The 20203-nt window shown below is 43.7% G+C and overlaps 1 protein-coding gene across 2 annotated transcripts in view; it reads left to right on the top strand.

Moving 5' to 3' along the window:
* CREB3L3 (cAMP responsive element binding protein 3 like 3) overlaps nt 1–20203 on the top strand; it is a 73748-nt gene that overhangs the window by 31926 nt on the left and 21619 nt on the right. For both annotated transcript variants that reach the window (XM_075864313.1, XM_075864321.1), the window contains exon 6: nt 1826–1932. In XM_075864313.1, the coding sequence (XP_075720428.1) occupies nt 1826–1932 (107 nt within the window). The remainder of the gene's footprint in view (nt 1–1825; nt 1933–20203) is intronic.

Genomic DNA, 20203 nt, shown 5'->3' with positions numbered 1-20203 from the left:
TTTCCATTTGTTTTTTATTTTATTTTTTACGACGTTCACAGTGCGGGTTAAATAATGTAACAGCTTTATAGTCAGGGTCGTTACGACGCGGCGATACCAAATATGTGTAACTTGTTTGCTTTATTGTAGTTTTTTTTAATAGTAAAGCATTTGGAAGGGGAAAAAGTGGGTTTTTCATATTTTTTTTTCCACTTTTTTTTTAAATTAACTTTATTCAACTTTTTTTACTTTTATACTAGTCCCACTAGGGGACTTCACTATCCTCCGATCGCTATTATAATACACTGCAATACTTTTGTATTGCAGTGTATTACTGCCTGTCCGTTTAAAACGGACAGGCATCTGCTAGGTCATGCCTGCGGCATGATCTAGCAGGCATTCGCTCCAGGCAGACCTGGGGGCCTTTATTAGACCCCCGGCTGCCATAGAAGACACAGACACTCGGCGATTTTATCGCCGGGTGTCGGTGGGATGAGAGGGAGCTCCCTCCCTCTCTCCAAAACCACTCAGATGTGGTGCACGCTATTGTGCACCGCATCTGAAGGGTTAAACGGGTGAGATCAATACTAATATCGATCTCACCCGGCAGAGCAGAGACGCCCCGAGCCCTCAGCTGCCTCTGGCAGCTGAGAGCAGGGAGATTTCACGGCTCCCTGCTCTGTTTACTTTATTCTACAGCAGCGCCGTGGAATAGCGGCGCTGTAGAATAAAGGGGTTAAAGTCCGCCATGCTGTTTTTAGGTTCCAAAATTCTGTGCACATCTATTTCAGAATATATCTGTGTGTACTCTGTTTTTCAGACCTGATAAATTATATTATTATGGCTGCATGCGGCCACCAAAAGGGGGATTTATACAGCTGGTTTTGAAGTCAATAGGAAGTGTGTATGTAATAAGGGCCTATTATAAATACAGATATGGACACACACGATTTCTTTAACTTTTGCACTCCTCCAGGCATGTGAACTGAGGAAGCGGTATACAACTAAGGTCAGGGATATCAACCTCACCTGAGTCCCACCTTAATCTATGTATGGTGTGTGTGCATGTCACTTTTGCTCTCCTTCCACTTTTGCCTTTACGGGTCACTGTGGGGCTAGCCACTACCTTGGTAGAATATGGCGCGATGGGTCCTGGCAATGGCGAGCGATTACCTCCTTCCCTGATCCGCTCAGCGGTCACTGATATTAAGACAGTTGACCTATTTGTAGGCCCTACAGAAAATCTGACTGAGACTTTACAGTATGGCATCCCTTAACACCAATAGGATGAACACTTCTCCTATGCAGTCACAGCACAATCTGCTTCTATTACTTGTCGAGGACTCATGTATTCCCACACTCTTTAGAGGGCCAGAAATCAATAGTGCTGCCAGGAAAAAGCCAATTTCACTCAGGGAGTCCTCCAACACTGTGTTACCAGGAGCTCCTCACTACAAAAATGGCACCTCACCAACTGCCACTGGCTCCAGAGACCGCCTCCCTATAACTCCTCTCCTTTCTGTCCACTCACACCACTAATGTTAAACACAGACAAGACACACACAGAGGGGACAGACAAGGGAAACAGATGAGGGGCACACAAATTACATCACCACATAGAGCAGGCACACAAGGGGATGTTTATAATCGATGTACAACATATCCCCCTTACATATACATCTATACACAGAGGAAGCGTTTCTGTGCTGCCCCCCTCCCACCGCAGACCCCATACCAATTGTCTGCCCTGCCTCTATGGTAGGTACGCCACTGCTGTAATTGTTAAGCTTTTCACTCCAAACAACTCTTCATGTTGAAAACTATTAATAATGTACTTTTTCAATAGTATGAGGAGCGTGTCCTTAAGAAAATTAGGCGTAAAATCCGCAATAAACAGTCAGCACAAGAGAGTCGAAAGAAGAAGAAAGAGTACATGGATGGACTAGAGACCAGGTATTTATGTTTGTACATACTTATAAAGGTAGCCATGCACATTGAATAGCTGTCGGCCAAACGCTCGTTCATTCTACAATGTTTATTAGCCAAGCATTCATTTGTTCTTCATGGGGAGAGGGAAATAAGCTGCTGCCAGAAAACGCTGGTGGTAGCTTATCTTCCCTGTGAACAAAAGGATTGGGTGTAGAAAATCAACAAGCGCGATCCTTCTTGAGCTGGGAGGTCCCCATACACATAAGCTCGTCGTCCGGTCCTGCCGACATTAACCTAATGTGTATGGTTAGCCTTTACAAAGACAAAATGCATGTATTTTAAAAAAAAAACATTACAAAGAATAAAAGTTAGAACTTGTCTAGGAATAAGAACAACTTTTTTTGACTGTTCTTATTCCTAGACAAGTTCTAATTTAGATTTTTCATATTCGGCCGAAGTGCTCTTTAAGGCTGGGTTCACACGTGGCGGAATTTCACTTGAATTCCGCTGCGGACACTCCGCAGCGTTAATCCGCAGCGGAGCCGTTTCTCCATTGACTTCCACTTTAATTTAGAAGTGTTCGTTTAGACGTTGAGTAAAATTGCGCTGCGGAGCATAGGCTGCGGAGCGGAATTTGGTGACCGCAGCATGCTCTGTCTGTTGCGAAGCAGTGGCGGACTGGTTGCGGACTCATGGCGGAATTTCTCCATTGACTTCAATGGAGATTCTAAATTCCGCAATGAAGTCCGCAGCTGTCATGCACATGTTATGTGTGCTGCGGATGCGTCTTGCTTTTTTAACTTGACATTTCTTCATTCTGACTGGACCTATGTATTTCTAGGTCTACAGCCAGACTGAGGAAGTCAATGGGGCTCCCGTAATGACGGGAGCGTTGCTAGGAGACGTCAGTAAATAGTCACTGTCCAGGGTGCTGAAAGAGTTAAGCGATCGGCAGTAACTGTTTCTGCACCCTGGACAGTGACTACCGATCACAATATACAGCAACCTGTAAAAAAAATATAAGTTCATACTTACCGAGAACTCCCTGCTTCTGTCTCCAGTCCGGCCTCCCAGGATGACGTTTCAGTCTAAGTGACGGCTGCAGCCAATCACAGGCTGCAGCCAATCACAGGCCAATAACAGGCTGCAGCGGTCACATGGACTGCCGCGTCATCCAGGGAGGTCGGGCTGGATGCAGAAAGAGGGACGCGTCACCAAGACAACGGCCGGTAAGTATGAAATTCTTTTACTTTCGCTAGGGAAAGTGCTGTCCCTTCTCTCTATCCTGCACTGATAGGGAGAAGGGAAGCACTTTTACCGCAGTCCGCAGCAGCTAGTCCGCATCAATTTACTGCACATTTTTGGCAGATCCGCAGCAGAATCTGCAACGCAGATTCTGTGTGGCATTGATGCGGACAGTTGCGGAGGAAATCCGCCACATGGGGGCATGCCCTTAAAGTGTGTTTTTTCATCTCTTATTGAAGCAATGACCATATTCTGTAACAATACATTTAGGCAGAGAACCTCCTCGATTCATTTAAATGATCCTACATTTTACACTACACTTTCTTGTTTAAAATTGTAGTGTCAAATGTAGGATCATTTAAATTAATGTAGGTGTTTTTATGCCTACATTTATTGTTACAGAATATAGTTATTGCTGCAGTAACAGATAAATAAACAAATATGAAAATTCAGCCATCACCCCATGTTTATGTGTTCTTTACTTTAGTCTTTATAACTCCTGTATAGTCTTTTTACTTCCTGTTATTTGCTGTTACTCCATATTTTCTACATTGCAGCATCATTTCTGGTATATGTTGTTGTTTTTATTTTTTATTTTTTGCAATAGGCGTCAACGTGCATATTATGCAACTGTATGACGTACAGCTAAATACATCAGGGCCATACATTACACGCATACATCAGGAATTTTCCAGGGCTACATGCCAAATGGAAAATGAAGGGTAAAAAGAGCCAAGATCAGATTTTTCAAACAGTAAAAGTTAAGTGGAAAACCCTTTTTGAAACTAATTTAACCCCTTCCCGCTCCTGGACGTACTATTAGGTCATGGTAGCTGTATCGTTCACGCTCCATGACCTAATAGTACATCTCGGGAGTAACGGCCATTTCATCCGTCCTCCCGACACATACAGGAGCTTTGACAGCTGTTGTCTCATACAGCAGCTGCCGCAGCTCCTACAGCGGGAACCGATCGCTGTGTCCCCGCTGATTAACCCCTTAAAAGCAGCGTTCAATAGAGATCGTGGCTTTTTAGGGGTTAAGCTGCCATCGCCGGCCTGCTACACGATAGCGGCCGGCGATGGTGACTATGGCAACTGGACACCAAACAATGGCGTCCGGCTATGCCATCGACGGAAGCCTAGTGGGTCCTGACAAAGTCAGGACCCACTATGCTTGCTGTCAGTGAGTAGCTGACAGTTCTAATACACTGCACTACGCATGTAGTGCAGTGTATTAGAATAGCGATCAGGGCCTCCTGCCCTCAAGTCCCCTAGTGGGACAAAGTAATAAAGTAAAAAAAAAGTCAAAAAAAGATGTGTAAAAATAAGAAAATAAAAGTATTAAAAGTAAAAATCCCCCTTTTTACCTTATCAGTCCTTTATTATTAATAAAAATATATAAACAAACAAATAAACTATACATAATTGGTATCGCCGTGTCCGTAACGGCCTGAACTACAAAATTATTTTGTTATTTATCCCGCACGGTGAACGCCGTAAAATAAAATAATAATAAACCGAACCACAATCACAATTGTTTGGTCACTTCACCTTCCAAAAAATGGAATAAAAAGAGATCAAAAAGTCGCATGTACCTAAAAATGGTACTGATCGAAACTACAGTTCGTTACGCAAAAAATAAGTCCTCGCACGACTTTATTGATGGAAAAATAAAAAATTTCTGGCTCTTAAAATAAGGTAACACAAAAAGTGAATGATTTTTTACAAAACGTATTTTATTGTGTAAACGCCATAAGACATAAAAAAAATATATAAACATCTGGTATCGCTATAATCGTATCGCCCCGCAGAATAAAGTGAATATGTCATTTATAGCGCACGGTGAACACTGTAAAAAAAAATTAATAAAAAAACAATAGTAGAATTGCTGTTTTTTAATCCTAAAAATAGAATAAAAACTGATCCAAAAGCCGCATGCACACCAAGAAAACTACAATGAATTCCTCAAGGGGTCTAGTTTCCAAAATGGGGTCACTTTTGGGGGGTTTCCACTGTTTTGGCACCACAAGACCTCTTCAAACCGGACATGGTGCCTAATAAAAAAGAGGCCTCAAAATCCACTAGGTGCGCCTTTGCTTCTGAGGCCGGTGCTTCAGTCCATTACCGTACTAGGGCCACATGTGGGATATTTCTCAAAACTGCAGAATCTTGGCAATACGTATTAAGTTGCGTTTCTCTGGTAAAACCTTTTGTGTTATAAAAAAAATGGTATAAAGAGGATTTTCTGACAAAAAAAAAAATGTACATTTCACCTCTACTTTGCTCTAAATTTCTGTGAAACACCTAAAGGCTTCATAAACTTTCTAAATGCTGTTGTGAATACTTTGAGAGGTCTAGTTTCTAAAATGGGGTGTTTGATAGGGGTTTCTAATATATGGGCCCCTCAAAGCAACTTCAGAACTGAACTGAAACCTAAAAAAATAAATAAATTAGGCAATACTTCGCTTCTTACATTATACTGATAATGAGCTGTGCCCACCCCGAGATGACCCCAGTTTTGACCGTTTGTATAGACGGAGACCCCTATTAGACAGTTTCAGTGCCCGGTTTTCCCAATCATACACCCCGAGAAGTGTATTTCTATTGAAGAGTCCTTGGTACATTTTAAAGGGAGGGTTCAATTCCGCCAGTACCTGCCGGGTAAGAGGGCAAGGTATGGCGTGAAGATGCATAAGCTGTGCGAGAGTGCATCAGGGTATACCTACAGATTTAGGATATATGAAGGGAAGGACAGCAGTATTCAGCCCCCAGAATGCTACCCCCCCCCCCTTACTGGGAGTTAATGCAAAAATTGTGTGGGATTTGGTGCACCCACTGCTGGACCAGGGTCACCACCTCTACCTAGATAATTTTCATACCAGCGTCCCACTCTTAAACTGCCTCGCTTCCAGAAGTCCTGCGGCATGCGGCACTGCTAGAAGAAATCTGAGAGGCCTCCCTAAGACTCTGCTTGGGCAAACACTCAGAAGGGGTGAGAGCAGGGCACAATCTAGCAGCAACATATTGTGTGTCAAGTACAAGGACAAGAGAGATGTCCTTGTATTGACAACAATACATGGCCACACCAGTACCCATGTACCAGTACGAGGTACCAGTACAGAGACCCCCAAACCAGACTACATCCTGCACTACAATAGGTACATGGGAGGGGTGGACTTGTCAGATCAAGTCCTGAAGCCCTACAGCGCCATGCAGTGTGGTATAAGAAGCTGGCCGTGCACATCATACAGATGGCTTTGTACAATGCGTACGTGCTACATCGATGTACAGGCCAGAGGGGAACTTTCCTGGAATTTCAAGAGGTGATTATCAAGAACCTAATCTTTAGGGACCAAGAAGGGGGGGGGCACCCAGTACTTCTGGAAGCGAGGCCACACGCATTGTACCAGGGCAACACTTTCCAGGAGAAGTTCCCCAAACTGGCAAGAAGGGAAAAAGTCAAAAGAGGTGCAAAGTCTGCTATAAGAGGGGGATAAGGGAGGACAGAATATATCAATGTCACACGTGTCCCGAAAAACCAGAGCTCTGTATGAAAATGTGTTTTAAAATGTATCACACATCCCTTGGTTTTTAATTTACCCCAATTTTACTTACCCTGATGTACTCCGCACAGCTTATCCCCCCTCTTCTTTCCCCTCTGGGCCCTGCTGTGTGCCCAGGCAGCTGATAACAGCCATATGTAGGGTATTGCCGTACCCAGGAGAACCCACATTACAGTTTATGGGGTGTATGTCTCCGGTCAAAATGCTCACTACACCTCTAGATGAATGCCTTAAGGGTGTAGTTTTTAAAACGGGGTCACTTCTCGGGAGTTTCAACTGTATTGGTACCTCAGGGGCTTCTGCATACATGACTTCGCACCAGAAAATCCCCAGTAGGCCAAATGGTGGTCCTTTCCTTCTGAGCCCTCCCATGGGCTCAAACCGCAGTTTATCACCACAAATGGGGTATTGCGGCACTCAGAACAAATTGTGCACCGGAATGGGGTATTTTGTTTCTTGTGAAAATAAGAATTTTTGAGCTAAAACAACATATTATTGGAAAAAAATTATTAAAATAAGTTCTGTGAAGAAACTATGGGGTCTAAATGGTCACATTACCCATAAATGAATTCCTTGAGGGGTGTAGTTTCCAAAATGGGGTCACTTCTGGTGGGTTTCCATTGCTTTGATACCTCTGGGGCTCTGCAAATGCGACATGGCACCCGAAAACCAAACCAGCAAAATCTGCACTCCAAAGAACACACAGCGCTCCTTCCCTTCTGAGGCCTCCCATGGGCCCAAACGGCAGTTTATAGCCACAAATGGAGTATTGCCGCACTAAGGACAAATTGGGCAACAAAATTAGGTATTTTGTTCCCTGTGAAAATAAGAAATTTTGATCACAAATGAAATTTTATTGGAAAAAATTTCATTTTTTTAATTTCAGTGCCCAATTCAAATAGGTGCTGTGAAAAAACTGTGCGGTCAAAATGGTAACAACAACCATAAATTTATTTCTTGAGGGGTGTAGTTTCCAAAATGGGGTCACTACTGGGGGATTCCTACTGTTTTGGCACCTCAACACCTATTCAAACCTGGCATGCTGCCTAAAATATATTCTAATAAAAAAGAGGCCTCAAAATGCACTAGGTGCTTCTTTGCTTCTAGGGCTTGTGTTTTAGTCCACGAGCGCAGTAGAGCCACATGTGGGACATTTCTAAAAACTGCAGAATCTGGACAATACATATTTAGTAGTGTTTCTCTGGTAAAACCTTCTGTGTTACAGAAAAAAAAATTGAATAAAATTGAAATTCAGCAAAAAAAAATTAATTTGCAAATTTCACCTCCACTTTGCTTTAATTCCTGTGAAATGCCTGAAGGGTTAAAAAACTTTCTAAATGCTGTTTTGAATTCTTTATCAAAGATTTTTATTTTGAAAATATAACAATACAGAAACATTTCACGCTTTGTGCAAGAAAAAGAAATTTGCACGCAGTGCAATACATTTAAATGAAGTATCATAGTGTAACAACAGTATGCATAGAACAACAGTAAAAGGTAGCCTCCCACCTATCAGAATTGAGTGATAAGAGAGATATAACGGCAATAACTGTACCATGTTCGCGTCAAATCAGTGCAATAGTCAATGAGACCGCCCCCCCAGTAAAGTGAAAAGTGACACATATAAGAGCACTTTCGAATATATGGACACACAACACATAACACCAGACAACAAAAGGAAACACATACAGACAAAGCGCCTCCGGTAGGTAATATAATTTGTTCAGAACATTCCATCCAGCCAGAGAGGCAAATCAGCACCATCCCGGAATCCAGACCACACCATCCAAGTTTGGACGAAGAGCTCTGATTTGCCCCTATCAGCGGACAGCAACTCCTCCATCCTCATGATCCCGTTCACCTCCGTTACCCATTCCGCCAGGGACGGTACAGTATGCGACTTCCATTGACGAGGTATCACCGTTCTCGCTGCGGTCAAGAAATGTCGAAAGATCCCCTTTTTGAGGTGTGGGAGTGATCCAGGAACCATAGAAAGCAAGCCTATGGAAGCCGAGGTCGGAACCTCAGTATGGAAAAGCTTGTTGCCTAGATCAAAAATCTTTCCCCAAAAGGGACGTAGCATGGGACAGTCCCACCAAATATGCAACATAGTTCCAGGAGCCCCCCCACACCTCCAACAATCAGCAGACACATCAGGGTATAGCCTATGTAACAAGGTCGGACAACGGTACCACCTGGTAAGTATTTTGTAATTATTTTCCTGGGCAAAACAAGACATCGGTATCTTATGGGCTAGAAAGAAGGCGGTGCCCCACTCTTCTTCAGAGTGTCTAACCCCCATTTCCTCGTCCCATGCGGCAGTAAAGGATAATTGAGAAAAAGAAAATTTTTGCAGGATGATCCCATGTAGGTGGGACAACACATGAGAAGGGGCTGTGGGCAAGGACAAGTAGAGTTCCAGAGGAGTCTTATCCTGTAGTAATACCAGACAGTCCCCCATGGAGGAGAGATAGGACCGCAACTGCAAATAGGACCACCAAGTTGACCGCCTAACCCGGCCAGGCAGCAGATACATCAGTCATTGGCAATATGGCACCGTCTGGAGTAAGAGTCTCAGACAAACATCCACCATTTCCTCTCTCCCAACAGAGGAATGTATCAACACCCTCCGCCGGAGGGAAAGAAGGATTATCAAATAGAGGAGTCAAGGGACCCGGGCGATGGACAAGGCCCGTAGTACCCAGGATCCGTTCCCATACCATGAGAAACTGACGTGTGAGGAAAGGTAGAGAGAAAGTTTGTCTCTGAAGGACTGATAGCCACGGCAGAGAGGACAATGCAAGAGGAGACATAGCCTTTTCAATGCGCACCCATTGCTTACCTGCTTCCGAACGGAACCAATCCACTACTCTCATAATTATCGCTGCTTGATGGTATTGTTTAAAGTCTGGGAGACCCGCGCCCCCGTCTATTTTTGGCCGGCTAAGGACAGCAAACCGGATACGAGGCTTAGAGGAGCCCCACACATACTTGGTTATGGCCCTATGTAAAACCTGGAAAAAACTGGATGGTACAGCAATAGGGACGGTCTGGAAGATATATAGAAATTTGGGTAAGATATCCATTTTAACCGCATTGATACGCCCAAACCACGACATGCGGTTCCCGCCGTATTCCGCCAAGTCCTTCTTGGTACGCTGTAGAATGGGCGTATCATTCAGAGCATACAAATCCGACTGTTGTGTGGGGACATGTACCCCTAGGTATTTTAAAGATGTAGGTTGCCACCTGAATGGAAAAACCTGAGCGAGATGAGCAGCTAGAGGGCGATCCAAAGAGATATTCAAGGCCTCCGATTTAGAGTAATTGACTTTAAAGTTACTTAAATGACCAAAGCACTCAAACTCCTCCGTCAAAGATGGCAAAGAAATCATGGGAGTTGTAATGTATACCAGGAGGTCATCTGCGTATAACGCCAATTTATGATGCTGTGAGCCAACGCGTATACCATTAATATTAGGGTTGTTCCGCAGTGCCACGGACAGGTGTTCCATGACCAGAACATACAAAAGAGGCGAAAGTGGGCACCCCTGTCTCGTGCCATTAGCAATAGACAGAGGATCAGATAATAGTCCGTTGACACGAACTCGAGCAGTAGGCCTTTGGTACAAGGCCATTATCCTATCCACCGTGGGGGTGCCAAGGCCAATCTGCGTCAAGACACTGCGGAGGAACACCCAGTGCACTCTATCAAAAGCCTTTTCGGCATCTATCGAGAGTAAGCACATCGGTATCTTACGGGTTTGGCAGAATGACGTCAAAAGGAGAGTTTTGTTTGTGTTATCCCGCTGCCCGAGGAGGTGTCAAGTCTGGAATCAAAAGTCAGATTAAAATCACCTCCAACAATTAAAACGCCCTCAGTGAACTCCTCCAATTTCCTTAAATACAATCGGCCCACTCGTGCCTGGTCCTTATTGGGGAGGTACATATTAGCCAGTGTAAAAATCTTATTACGTATGGATAGCTTGAGAAAAACATATCGACCATCTGGGTCAACCAGAACATCAAGAATTTTATGAGAGAGTGACTTATGAATACATATACTGGCACCCTTGGATTTGGATTCCGGGTTGGTACTGTGGAACCAGGCCGGAAAATATCGATTTGTGAACTGTGGCGTATGGCCCGCCTGAAAGTGGGTCTCTTGTAGGAACAAAATATGTACCCGCTCTTTATGCATGTTATATAAAATTTGTGAGCGTTTTTCTGGGGCATTAAGCCCCCTAGCATTAAAGGTACAAACCTTCAATTGTGCCATCGCCACCTCTCACTGAAGGAACTCATAGAGCAATGCACTAAGCAGAGGCGAGACGAACAACAACAGGACAAACGAGGAAGCGAGACACGACAACAAAGACAAACAGACAGGTGAAATAATCACCCACTCCTTGAGCTACTCAAGGAGAAACAATCCAATATACACCGGATATAACCAGTGAGTCCCTAAGAGGAGAAGTGTCAGGACAAGGTCTAGCCAGCGCCCCGCACCCCCCAACCCAGTGCAAATATCACGCATCTTAGAACCAAAACATAAATGGAAAGAGAATCAAGGCCATTAGCTCAATATCACGAGAAAAATTAAGTAATGGCCGATATTAGATCAGGATCGAACAGAGATGCCAGCATAACAATACATTCCCGAAAATTTACACAGTTACCGCACGAGTATACAGGCATGTAATTAGTAAAAATGTAGATAATCACATAACATACATAGTGCAGTAGGACTGGCAGCTGAGGAACATTAATTAATCACGGGCAAATGGCCAATCTGAGCACCTGCAGCGCCTGCCCAGAGCGAAAGAACCAGTATAACGGAGTATTACATGAAACACATCAGACTTCCGCCTCCCACGATATAAGCAGTAACAATTGAACTTAACAGGCCTAAGCCGACTGCTGGCCTACAAAGAAAAAAAAAAACATCTAGACGAAATCACAGCGGATCAGCACGTCGCCAACCAGGACGACCCATAGGAGAAGCGGGAGAACGACCACGCCGGCGTGGCCTTGGACGCTGTGGTGGTAGAGGAACATACGGCCAATCAGGCAAGGAAACTCTCGGCACCTGTAGGGCAGCACAGAAGTCCGGGACATCTCCTGGGTCTCGAACACTCAGCAATGTCCCGTCCCTGCGAACCTGTAGCTGGAAGGGGTGACCCCAGGAATAGGAGATCTTATGCTCTCTCAGCACATCCAGTAAAGGACGAAGCACTCGGCGTTTGTCCAGGGTCATCTTGGACAAATCGGATAACAACTGGATCTTGACCCCTTGTAAAAAGACTTCACCTTTATCTCGGGCCTTCCTCATGATCTGCTCCTTTAGAGAGAAAAAATGGACACGGCATAGCACATCTCTAGGCCTATCAGGATCCGGGTTACGAGGGCCAAGAGTCCTGTGAGCCCTATCCAGCTCCAATGGATCATCAGCAGGATGCTCCAGCAGGGAGTTAAACAAGGACTGTAAGACAGGTATGAGTTGCCCCGAAGATATATCCTCAGGAATACCCCGGAGCCGAATATTGTTACGGCGATTCCGATTCTCATGATCTTCAGCCAGGTTAAATAGAGCATGAATCTGCTGGGAGTGATGATCCAGCCGTTCTGCATGAGAGACTTGCTGCTGTGTAACAGTGGAAACGTCACCTTCTATGCGCTGAACTTGATCGGACAATTGAGAGACATTAGTCGTAAGAGCCTGTATCTCAGATTTATAGGTCATCTCAAGACGATTCACATAACGCTCCATGTCCTGTTTAGTGGGCAATGTGGCGAGCTGTTGTCTCAGGCCCTGTAAATCATCTCCCATGCTAGCAGAGCCGACACTGTGGGGAGAGGAATGTAGATCCAAATCCCGAGGAGAAGCAGGCATCGATGCAGACCCCAGCATGCCAGAGGATGAGGAAGGAGAGACCCGGGTGCCATGACTAACACCACGTGGCGAGCAGGACGGAGCGGGAAGCGCCATGACAGTTGCAGAAGGACCCATCTCCACCCCCGCCTGCAGGGAAGGAAACGGGCCCAGGGAGCCAGAGACCGAAGAGGGGGTACTGTCGGTACCTGATGCTGCAGCGGCAACCCCCGAAGAAGACTCCTCTGCAAGCGGGAATCCTGTTCCAGTTCGTCTCCCCTCCAGCGGCGCCATCTTGGGAGACGGCCCGGCAGTAGCGTCTGTGAGGAATCTTTGAATGGAACCGGCTGAAGACATCTGCCTCGTACAGTATGGAGTCCCCGTGGTTGCCTTAGATTTCCTGACCATTAGGTAGGTTCAAGTGTGTCTTTTTAGTATGCTTATGAGCGGGTTATGGAAGTGCAGGAACGGAGCTCTCAAGCAGTGTCAGGTCCGTATTTCACACCGAATAGCCACCTCTGTAAATTGAAAGCTGAAGGCATGCCTGGAGAGAAGTACACCACACAAATGTCTGAGGTACAGCTTCAATGTCAGCCAGGAGGAACTGAACTTTATTCAGAACAAAGAAACACACACAGAGAAGACACATGCCCCTCCCTATAGATGTGGGACTTGCTTGAATCCCATTGGCTCTTCTGCTGTAAGTCTTCCTATACATTCTTCTGCACACTCCTCTTTGCATTCCAGGGGGCGGTGTCTTCCATAGGTGTGTCCGACATGAACAAAGAACTTGTTATATATATCAGTATATTACACAAAGAACTGAAATGTATATACATATGTGTGAGGATAATATTTTTCAAACAATATACATAGTATTGATCCCTCACAGTCCCCCCTAAAAATATTATTACTCTATCCCTGAGTCTTGCCTAGCAACCTACCACTGACCACTCGAACCAGGCGGGTAGGGGTTTTGGATTTCTTCACCAGCTTGAGACGAGCTACTCCTGATGAGTAACCCCCCTTTGTACCTGGACTTCCAAGGTGTCGGAGTGGTCCTAACTTTCCCTATTCTCCTCTGGATACAGGATGGTTGTCTTGATATAATCTACAAACCGCTGCTAGTTGTAATATATATATAATTAATCCGGTCTGCATTTTTATTAACAGTAATAATTGTCGCACTGTCACTTACTGTCCTAATGGGACTTTACCCCTGCAGATATGACAGGTCATGGGCAGCACAGTGACCTTCACCTCACACCTCCACATAAAACTCCTCAGATTGTAATTTGCAGCACCGTGGCATATTTACACACATTATAATTATAAACCTCAGACATTATAAACAATAGGGCCTCAACTAATAATCATAATGCTATCACCCTCAGGTTTCGGGTCCCATCAGTTAATTGCCAGTCCTGTACACCATCGTCTTCTTCTTCTCCTGTCTTCTGCTCTTCACTGACTGTCACCCTCAGGGTAACCCACACAATTGTGGAGTCAGACTACGTTGGTGTCCAGTGGGGGAGTTATTATTACCCCCTCCTAGCCACTTACTTATCAAAACACTTGATCCTGCTGACGGATTCACTCAGGTCTTTGGTCTTTACTTTGATCTTTGCTGACGTCATCAGGACTTGGTTTGGTCCTTCTCATCTGTCCGACACCGTCTCCTTTGGTTTACGTCATCAGGCTGTACATAGCACCTCATGTTGTGAGCCTGGGGTGAGATCCCACGTAGGCGGATTAGTGGAGTTGTACTGTGACTATCAAACCCTCCGCATCTGTACTCTTCCTCTGGCAAGTTACTTGTCTGGGCGGCCGCTTAGAATTGTGACACTGCCGTCAGTTCATGATAAACGCGTTGTACTGGCTCAGGCTGTGCCTGCCGCATCTCAGTGATGGAGTTCATCGTGTTAAAAGTCTTTTAGTTCATATTTACTGGCACTTGCTGGGGACCCCCAACTCGTCAATTGTTAAAATAAATACTAATCTGGTGATAACATCATCCGCATACACTATAAACGTTGTTCTAAGTACATACAATAATGTCAGGCCCCTAAATGACATCAAACTCCTTTATATAAGGAAAAACTTCTCTGTTACAATGGACAGGGCACCTAGAAGATGTGTAACTTATTGGGTACATTTCATTTATACTTGGTGATACCCTTTCAGCAGGATTTGTACCTTGATCTCAGCTGATTGCCTGGAACATCTCCACCTCACAGAAAGATACACAGATTCCACATGTTTATCTGACAAGCGTCTTAAACCTATTTTTCTTACTCTAATCTGGTTCGTTCTACCTGGGAAGGCCTCTCAAGGTCGGTTCTCTTCGTGGGAGGCGGGTATGATAAGGTTGGCACCGGTCTGCCAGGACTGTTCTGTAGGCAAATCAAACAGCTCTAACAGAATTTAGCAGCGACAGCTGTAAAACCTGGGACATACCAATTAGATCTTACCAAATCGATCCTTGCAGTCTTGGGGCATATGTGAGGTCATACACCATCAATGCAAAAGCCATCAAGAGTGCCTTGGGTGGTACCGGTTTACCTTCCTTTATCCATCCACATTCTGTCAGAATCTGGTTCTCACTCCTTCCGCTCCCAGTTGGACTCTTCTTGTGGAGAACAAGCTTTTTCATTGTATAAACATTAATTGATCTTAATCAAATAATTAATTTGAAGAAAAACATTAACAAATAGCATCTTTACATCAAACGTTCACACTGGTCAGTAACTAAAACTTACAAATTGATTCTTCTTCTTTATATACATATCTATACATACACATATACACTGCACAGAATTCTCTGCTCTAAAATTTCCCTTTCACAACAAAAATAAAAAATAAACAAATAAAAAATGTTTTCTAATGGGAATATTCCACTTCTGTACCTTTTATCTGACGCATGACTCTAATAGTCCAATGCTAAGGCTGGTCCAGAACTTTACATAAAACTTAACCTCAGTATTTAATATTCCCACAACCCTTCTTAGGGTATGTGCACACACACTAATTACGTCCGTATTTGACGGACGTATTTCGGCCGCAAGTACCGGACCGAACACAGTGCAGGGAGCCGGGTTCCTAGCATCATACTTATGTACGACGCTAGGAGTCCCTGCGTCGCTGCAGGACAACTGTCCCGTACTGTAATCATGTTTTCAGTACGGGACAGTTGTCCTGCAGCGAGACAGGGACTCCTAGCATCGTACATAAGTATGATGCTAGGAGCCCGGCTCCCTGCACTGTGTTCGGTCCGGTACTTGCGGCTGAAATACGTCCGTCATTTACGGACGTAATTAGTGTGTGTGCACATACCCTTAAATACAGTTATTAAACAAACTAACCTTGGGACAATGTCTAGAGAACTGCTGACATCTTATCATTGTACAAACACCAGTTCAATACTTGGGTTAACATTGTTCCCCCCCCCCCCCGTCACTTACACACAAGGTCTGCAGTGGGAAAAATACAGGCCGGGCTTCAGGCCCCCCCTGAGAACAGGTCTACACACATGAGCACTTTGTCATACACTTCTACCTCGGGTAGTTGTATGTTCTGCAGTCGCTGGGATGGGTAATCTGGCCGGGCTTCACTTTTCACAGGTACCTTTGCTGTTTTACCTATGTCATGCCGTGCGCACATCATGCCGGCTGCTACAAACCTAGTGGTGGCATTATTGTATTCAGGGACAAACGAATTTACTGACACCTGGCCGCACATACTCTTGTTGTCAGGTCTGTCTTCTCTCGCTCTCTCAATTGGCTTACCCGATGATCCAATAAAGTTCCTACTACCAATGGGCCCATAATTGTGGGCGATGCCAAAAGCGTACCTAGAGTCAGTGTAAATGTCGGCCGTCTTACCTTCTGCCAGGTTACAAGCCTCAGCGAGCACCTCCAGCTCCGCTCCTTGAGATGAACAAGAAGGTGAGAGTGGTTTCTGGGTAATTTACCTGGTGCCTCGTATCCTGTCTTGTACATATTGTATAATAAAATATCTCTTTATTACAAATTTACATTAAAAACCCATGTCACATATAGATAGAACATCTCAAAGGGGTGGCGTCTTCATTCTCTAAAATAAAACCAAATGTTATACACTTCTCCACACTCATCTGATAATCACGAGCACTTTGAGAATCTCACTTTTATCAGGTTCTGCAAATACTTGATTAATACAAAAACAAATAAAAAGAAAACATTCCTAAAAACTTTACATCAAATTAACAATGTCCAGACAATTTTTGTTTTGCCTTCTCCCTCATCTAAATCCATAAAGACTCGTGTGAGTGACGTCACCTCTGCCTCCTGTGTAAATTTGCTGGAGGGGGATGGTCTCTTACACAACCATCTACACAGAAAAACCTCAAAATGTAGGTTACTCTCATACACATTTAATCTGGATTACTCATTGGGGTCTCTTACACATTTTTAGATCTTCTGAAACCAAATTAATTAACTCAAAACAAACCAAAATTGTACCTGATCAGTTCCTTCACCCTTCCCCCCTTTGTGGACTCTGCGAAAGTAATGTAGCAGAGTTCAAAACTACATCTCAACATAACACTAATTTAACCCCCTGTAATGTACAACAGCCTGAAACAAAAATGACTTTTTCCTGACAAATACATTTGATCTTTACAATGACATAACTCATGTGTGAAATCAAAAACAAAACAATTGTAGTTAGTTATTCAATAAAACAGAAAATATTATATCTGATAACATTAATTACTGCAAACCAATAAACTGTATATAAAAATAGGGAATGGTGGGGGCACATACATTTTCAAAACCCCGTGTCTCACAGTATCTGTAGTTTAATACATCTGAATTTACATCAAAACACATGAAATCTGATCACATCAGAACACATAAATATCGTAACTTTTATAAACAACAGCGCATGCGCAAAAGAGAAGAAATTTATTTAGGTTTGTACACATTACTGATATATATATATCTAAAAGCAGTGCATATTGAAATCCTTTGTCTCATCAGCCCTGCAGACTGCACCCAGTCAGCCCCCCTCCTCCTCCCAAACACAGCACACTACAGGGGAGAGGGAGGGGGGTCACACACTCACAGCTTCTCACAGCTTCTAGTCTCACAATCGTAACACTTTCAATGCCGGCAAAACAACATACGTATCTGCAATCATTTATCACACCATTGTATAGGAATTATCTACGTTCAAAACATCAAACATATAATGTGTAACAGTCTACAATCTGTCGGCCACCATCTCTATATTATGATGACGTGTTGTTTCATCAGTGAACTAGACTGGAACTTCTGTAAATAGAAAAAACACTACAAATGACAAAATTAACAAGGTGATTATTTCATACTGATTTGGTTGGGCCGGGCGTGGCCACATCAGGGGCAGGGGGGGAAGCCTCTCCCATTGGAAACACAGTGCGCAGCTGTGAAGGGGGGGGTGTTTTCCCACCAACAATGAGGACACACTCAACATGAGGTACGGAAGCCATTACCGGGCGTCGGCTGGTCCTGTTTTCTAATACATACAATACCTTTCTTATTCCTAACTTCCTCTTCTCTTCGCTTCATTAAATCATATGCCTAACAGTCTATATTATACACGTAATTTATATAACAATTTTCGGTCAACGACTCCCAGGCCTCGCCGGAAATATTAAAATTCCTCGGTCTACAGCCCCCGGTCCGCCGAAATATAATTTTATTTAGACTCTCCGGCTACGCTGGAAATATTAAAATTTCACAGTCGATAACTCTCCGGTCGCTTATATAATCTTTATTTCGATTCTCCGGCTACGCTGGAAATATTAAAATTTCACAGTCGATAACTCTCCGATCGCTTATATAATCTTTATTTAGTCCCTAATTACCCAGAGGATGGTTAGTCGGGCGCGACTAAGGTCTCACAGGTTTTTTTACCTCACAGCGGAAAATATCACCTCTGTCGCCTGAGATAATCCAGGAAATCAACAAAAGGGTTCTACAGATCGCCACAAGACTGCCCACTAACACAGATAAGACGAAGATTTATAAAATCAATTCGCTTACCGTGTTATTGCGGAGGTGATCAAATTCCTTCAGTGGGCAACTTTGAGTCCTCTGTTTCACCCTGTGATTGTCGACTGTCCGGATTTTGATTTTTCCTCGAGTGAGGTCCCTGTTCGGGCGCCAAATGTCAGGTCCGTATTTCACACGGAATAGCCACCTCTGTAAATTGAAAGCTGAAGGCATGCCTGGAGAGAAGTACACCACACAAATGTCTGAGGTACAGCTTCAATGTCAGCCAGGAGGAACTGAACTTTATTCAGAACAAAGAAACACACACAGAGAAGACACATGCCCCTCCCTATAGATGTGGGACTTGCTTGAATCCCATTGGCTCTTCTGCTGTAAGTCTTCCTATACATTCTTCTGCACACTCCTCTTTGCATTCCAGGGGGCGGTGTCTTCCATAGGTGTGTCCGACATGAACAAAGAACTTGTTATATATATCAGTATATTACACAAAGAACTGAAATGTATATACATATGTGTGAGGATAATATTTTTCAAACAATATACATAGTATTGATCCCTCACAGCAGCACGTCTGGTCAGCGCCATGTCCAAGCCACGCCCCCCTGTTTTGAATACTTTGAGGGGTCTAGTTTTTAAAATGGGGTGTTTTATCAGGGTTTGCAATACATAGGCCCCTCAAAGCCACTTCAGAACTGAAGAGGTACCTTAAAAAAAAAGGCTTTTGAAATTTTCTTAAAAATATGAGAAATTGCTGTTTATATTCTAAGCCTTGTAACGTCCAAGAAAAATAAAAGAATGTTCAAAAAATGATGCCAATCTAAAGTAGACATATGGGAAATGTGAACTAGTAACTATTTTGGGTGGTATATCCGTCTGTTTTACAAGCAGATGCATTTAAATTCTGAAAAATTCAATTTTTTCAACATTTTCTAAAAATTTTGCAATTTTTCACCAATAAACACTGAATATATCGACCAAATTTTACCACTAACATGAAGCCCAATGTGTCACGAGAAAACAATCTCAGAATCGCTTGGATAGGTTTAAGCCTTCCGACGTTATTGCCACATAAAGTGAAATATGTCAGATTTGAAAAATGGGCTCTGAGCCTTAAGGCCAAAACTAGGCTGCGTCCTTAAGGGGTTAAACTTGAAATCTTGAACATCAAATACAGCAAAAAATGAATGTCTAAAATAAGTAGGACAAAGGGTCTGTTCACAAAAGCGTTGGCTTTCTGTTCAGGGGTTCCGTCTGAGGTTTCCGTCGTGTAACCCCTGAACGGAAAGTCAAACGGAAACCTTAGCTTCCGTTTGCATCACCATTGATATCAATGGTGACGGAAACATTGCTAATGGTTTCAGTTTTTTAGACGGAATCAATAGCCCAGTCGACTGCACTATTGATTCTGTCAAACAAACGGAAACCTCCGACGGAACCCCTGAACGGAAAGCCAACGCTGATGTGAACAGGCCCAAAACTAAAAGAGCACTATATGTCCTCTAACTTTGTAATACATACAGTACTATATTACAATTCTTAAGCAGGCAACAGGGCTTACATATGAATAGACTAACAAATAG

This window comes from Rhinoderma darwinii, chromosome 1 (assembly GCF_050947455.1).
Source record: "Rhinoderma darwinii isolate aRhiDar2 chromosome 1, aRhiDar2.hap1, whole genome shotgun sequence".
NCBI lineage: Eukaryota > Metazoa > Chordata > Amphibia > Anura > Rhinodermatidae > Rhinoderma > Rhinoderma darwinii.
The sequence above is the reverse complement of the archived record's forward strand: the minus strand, read 5'-3'. Positions and strand labels throughout refer to the sequence as shown.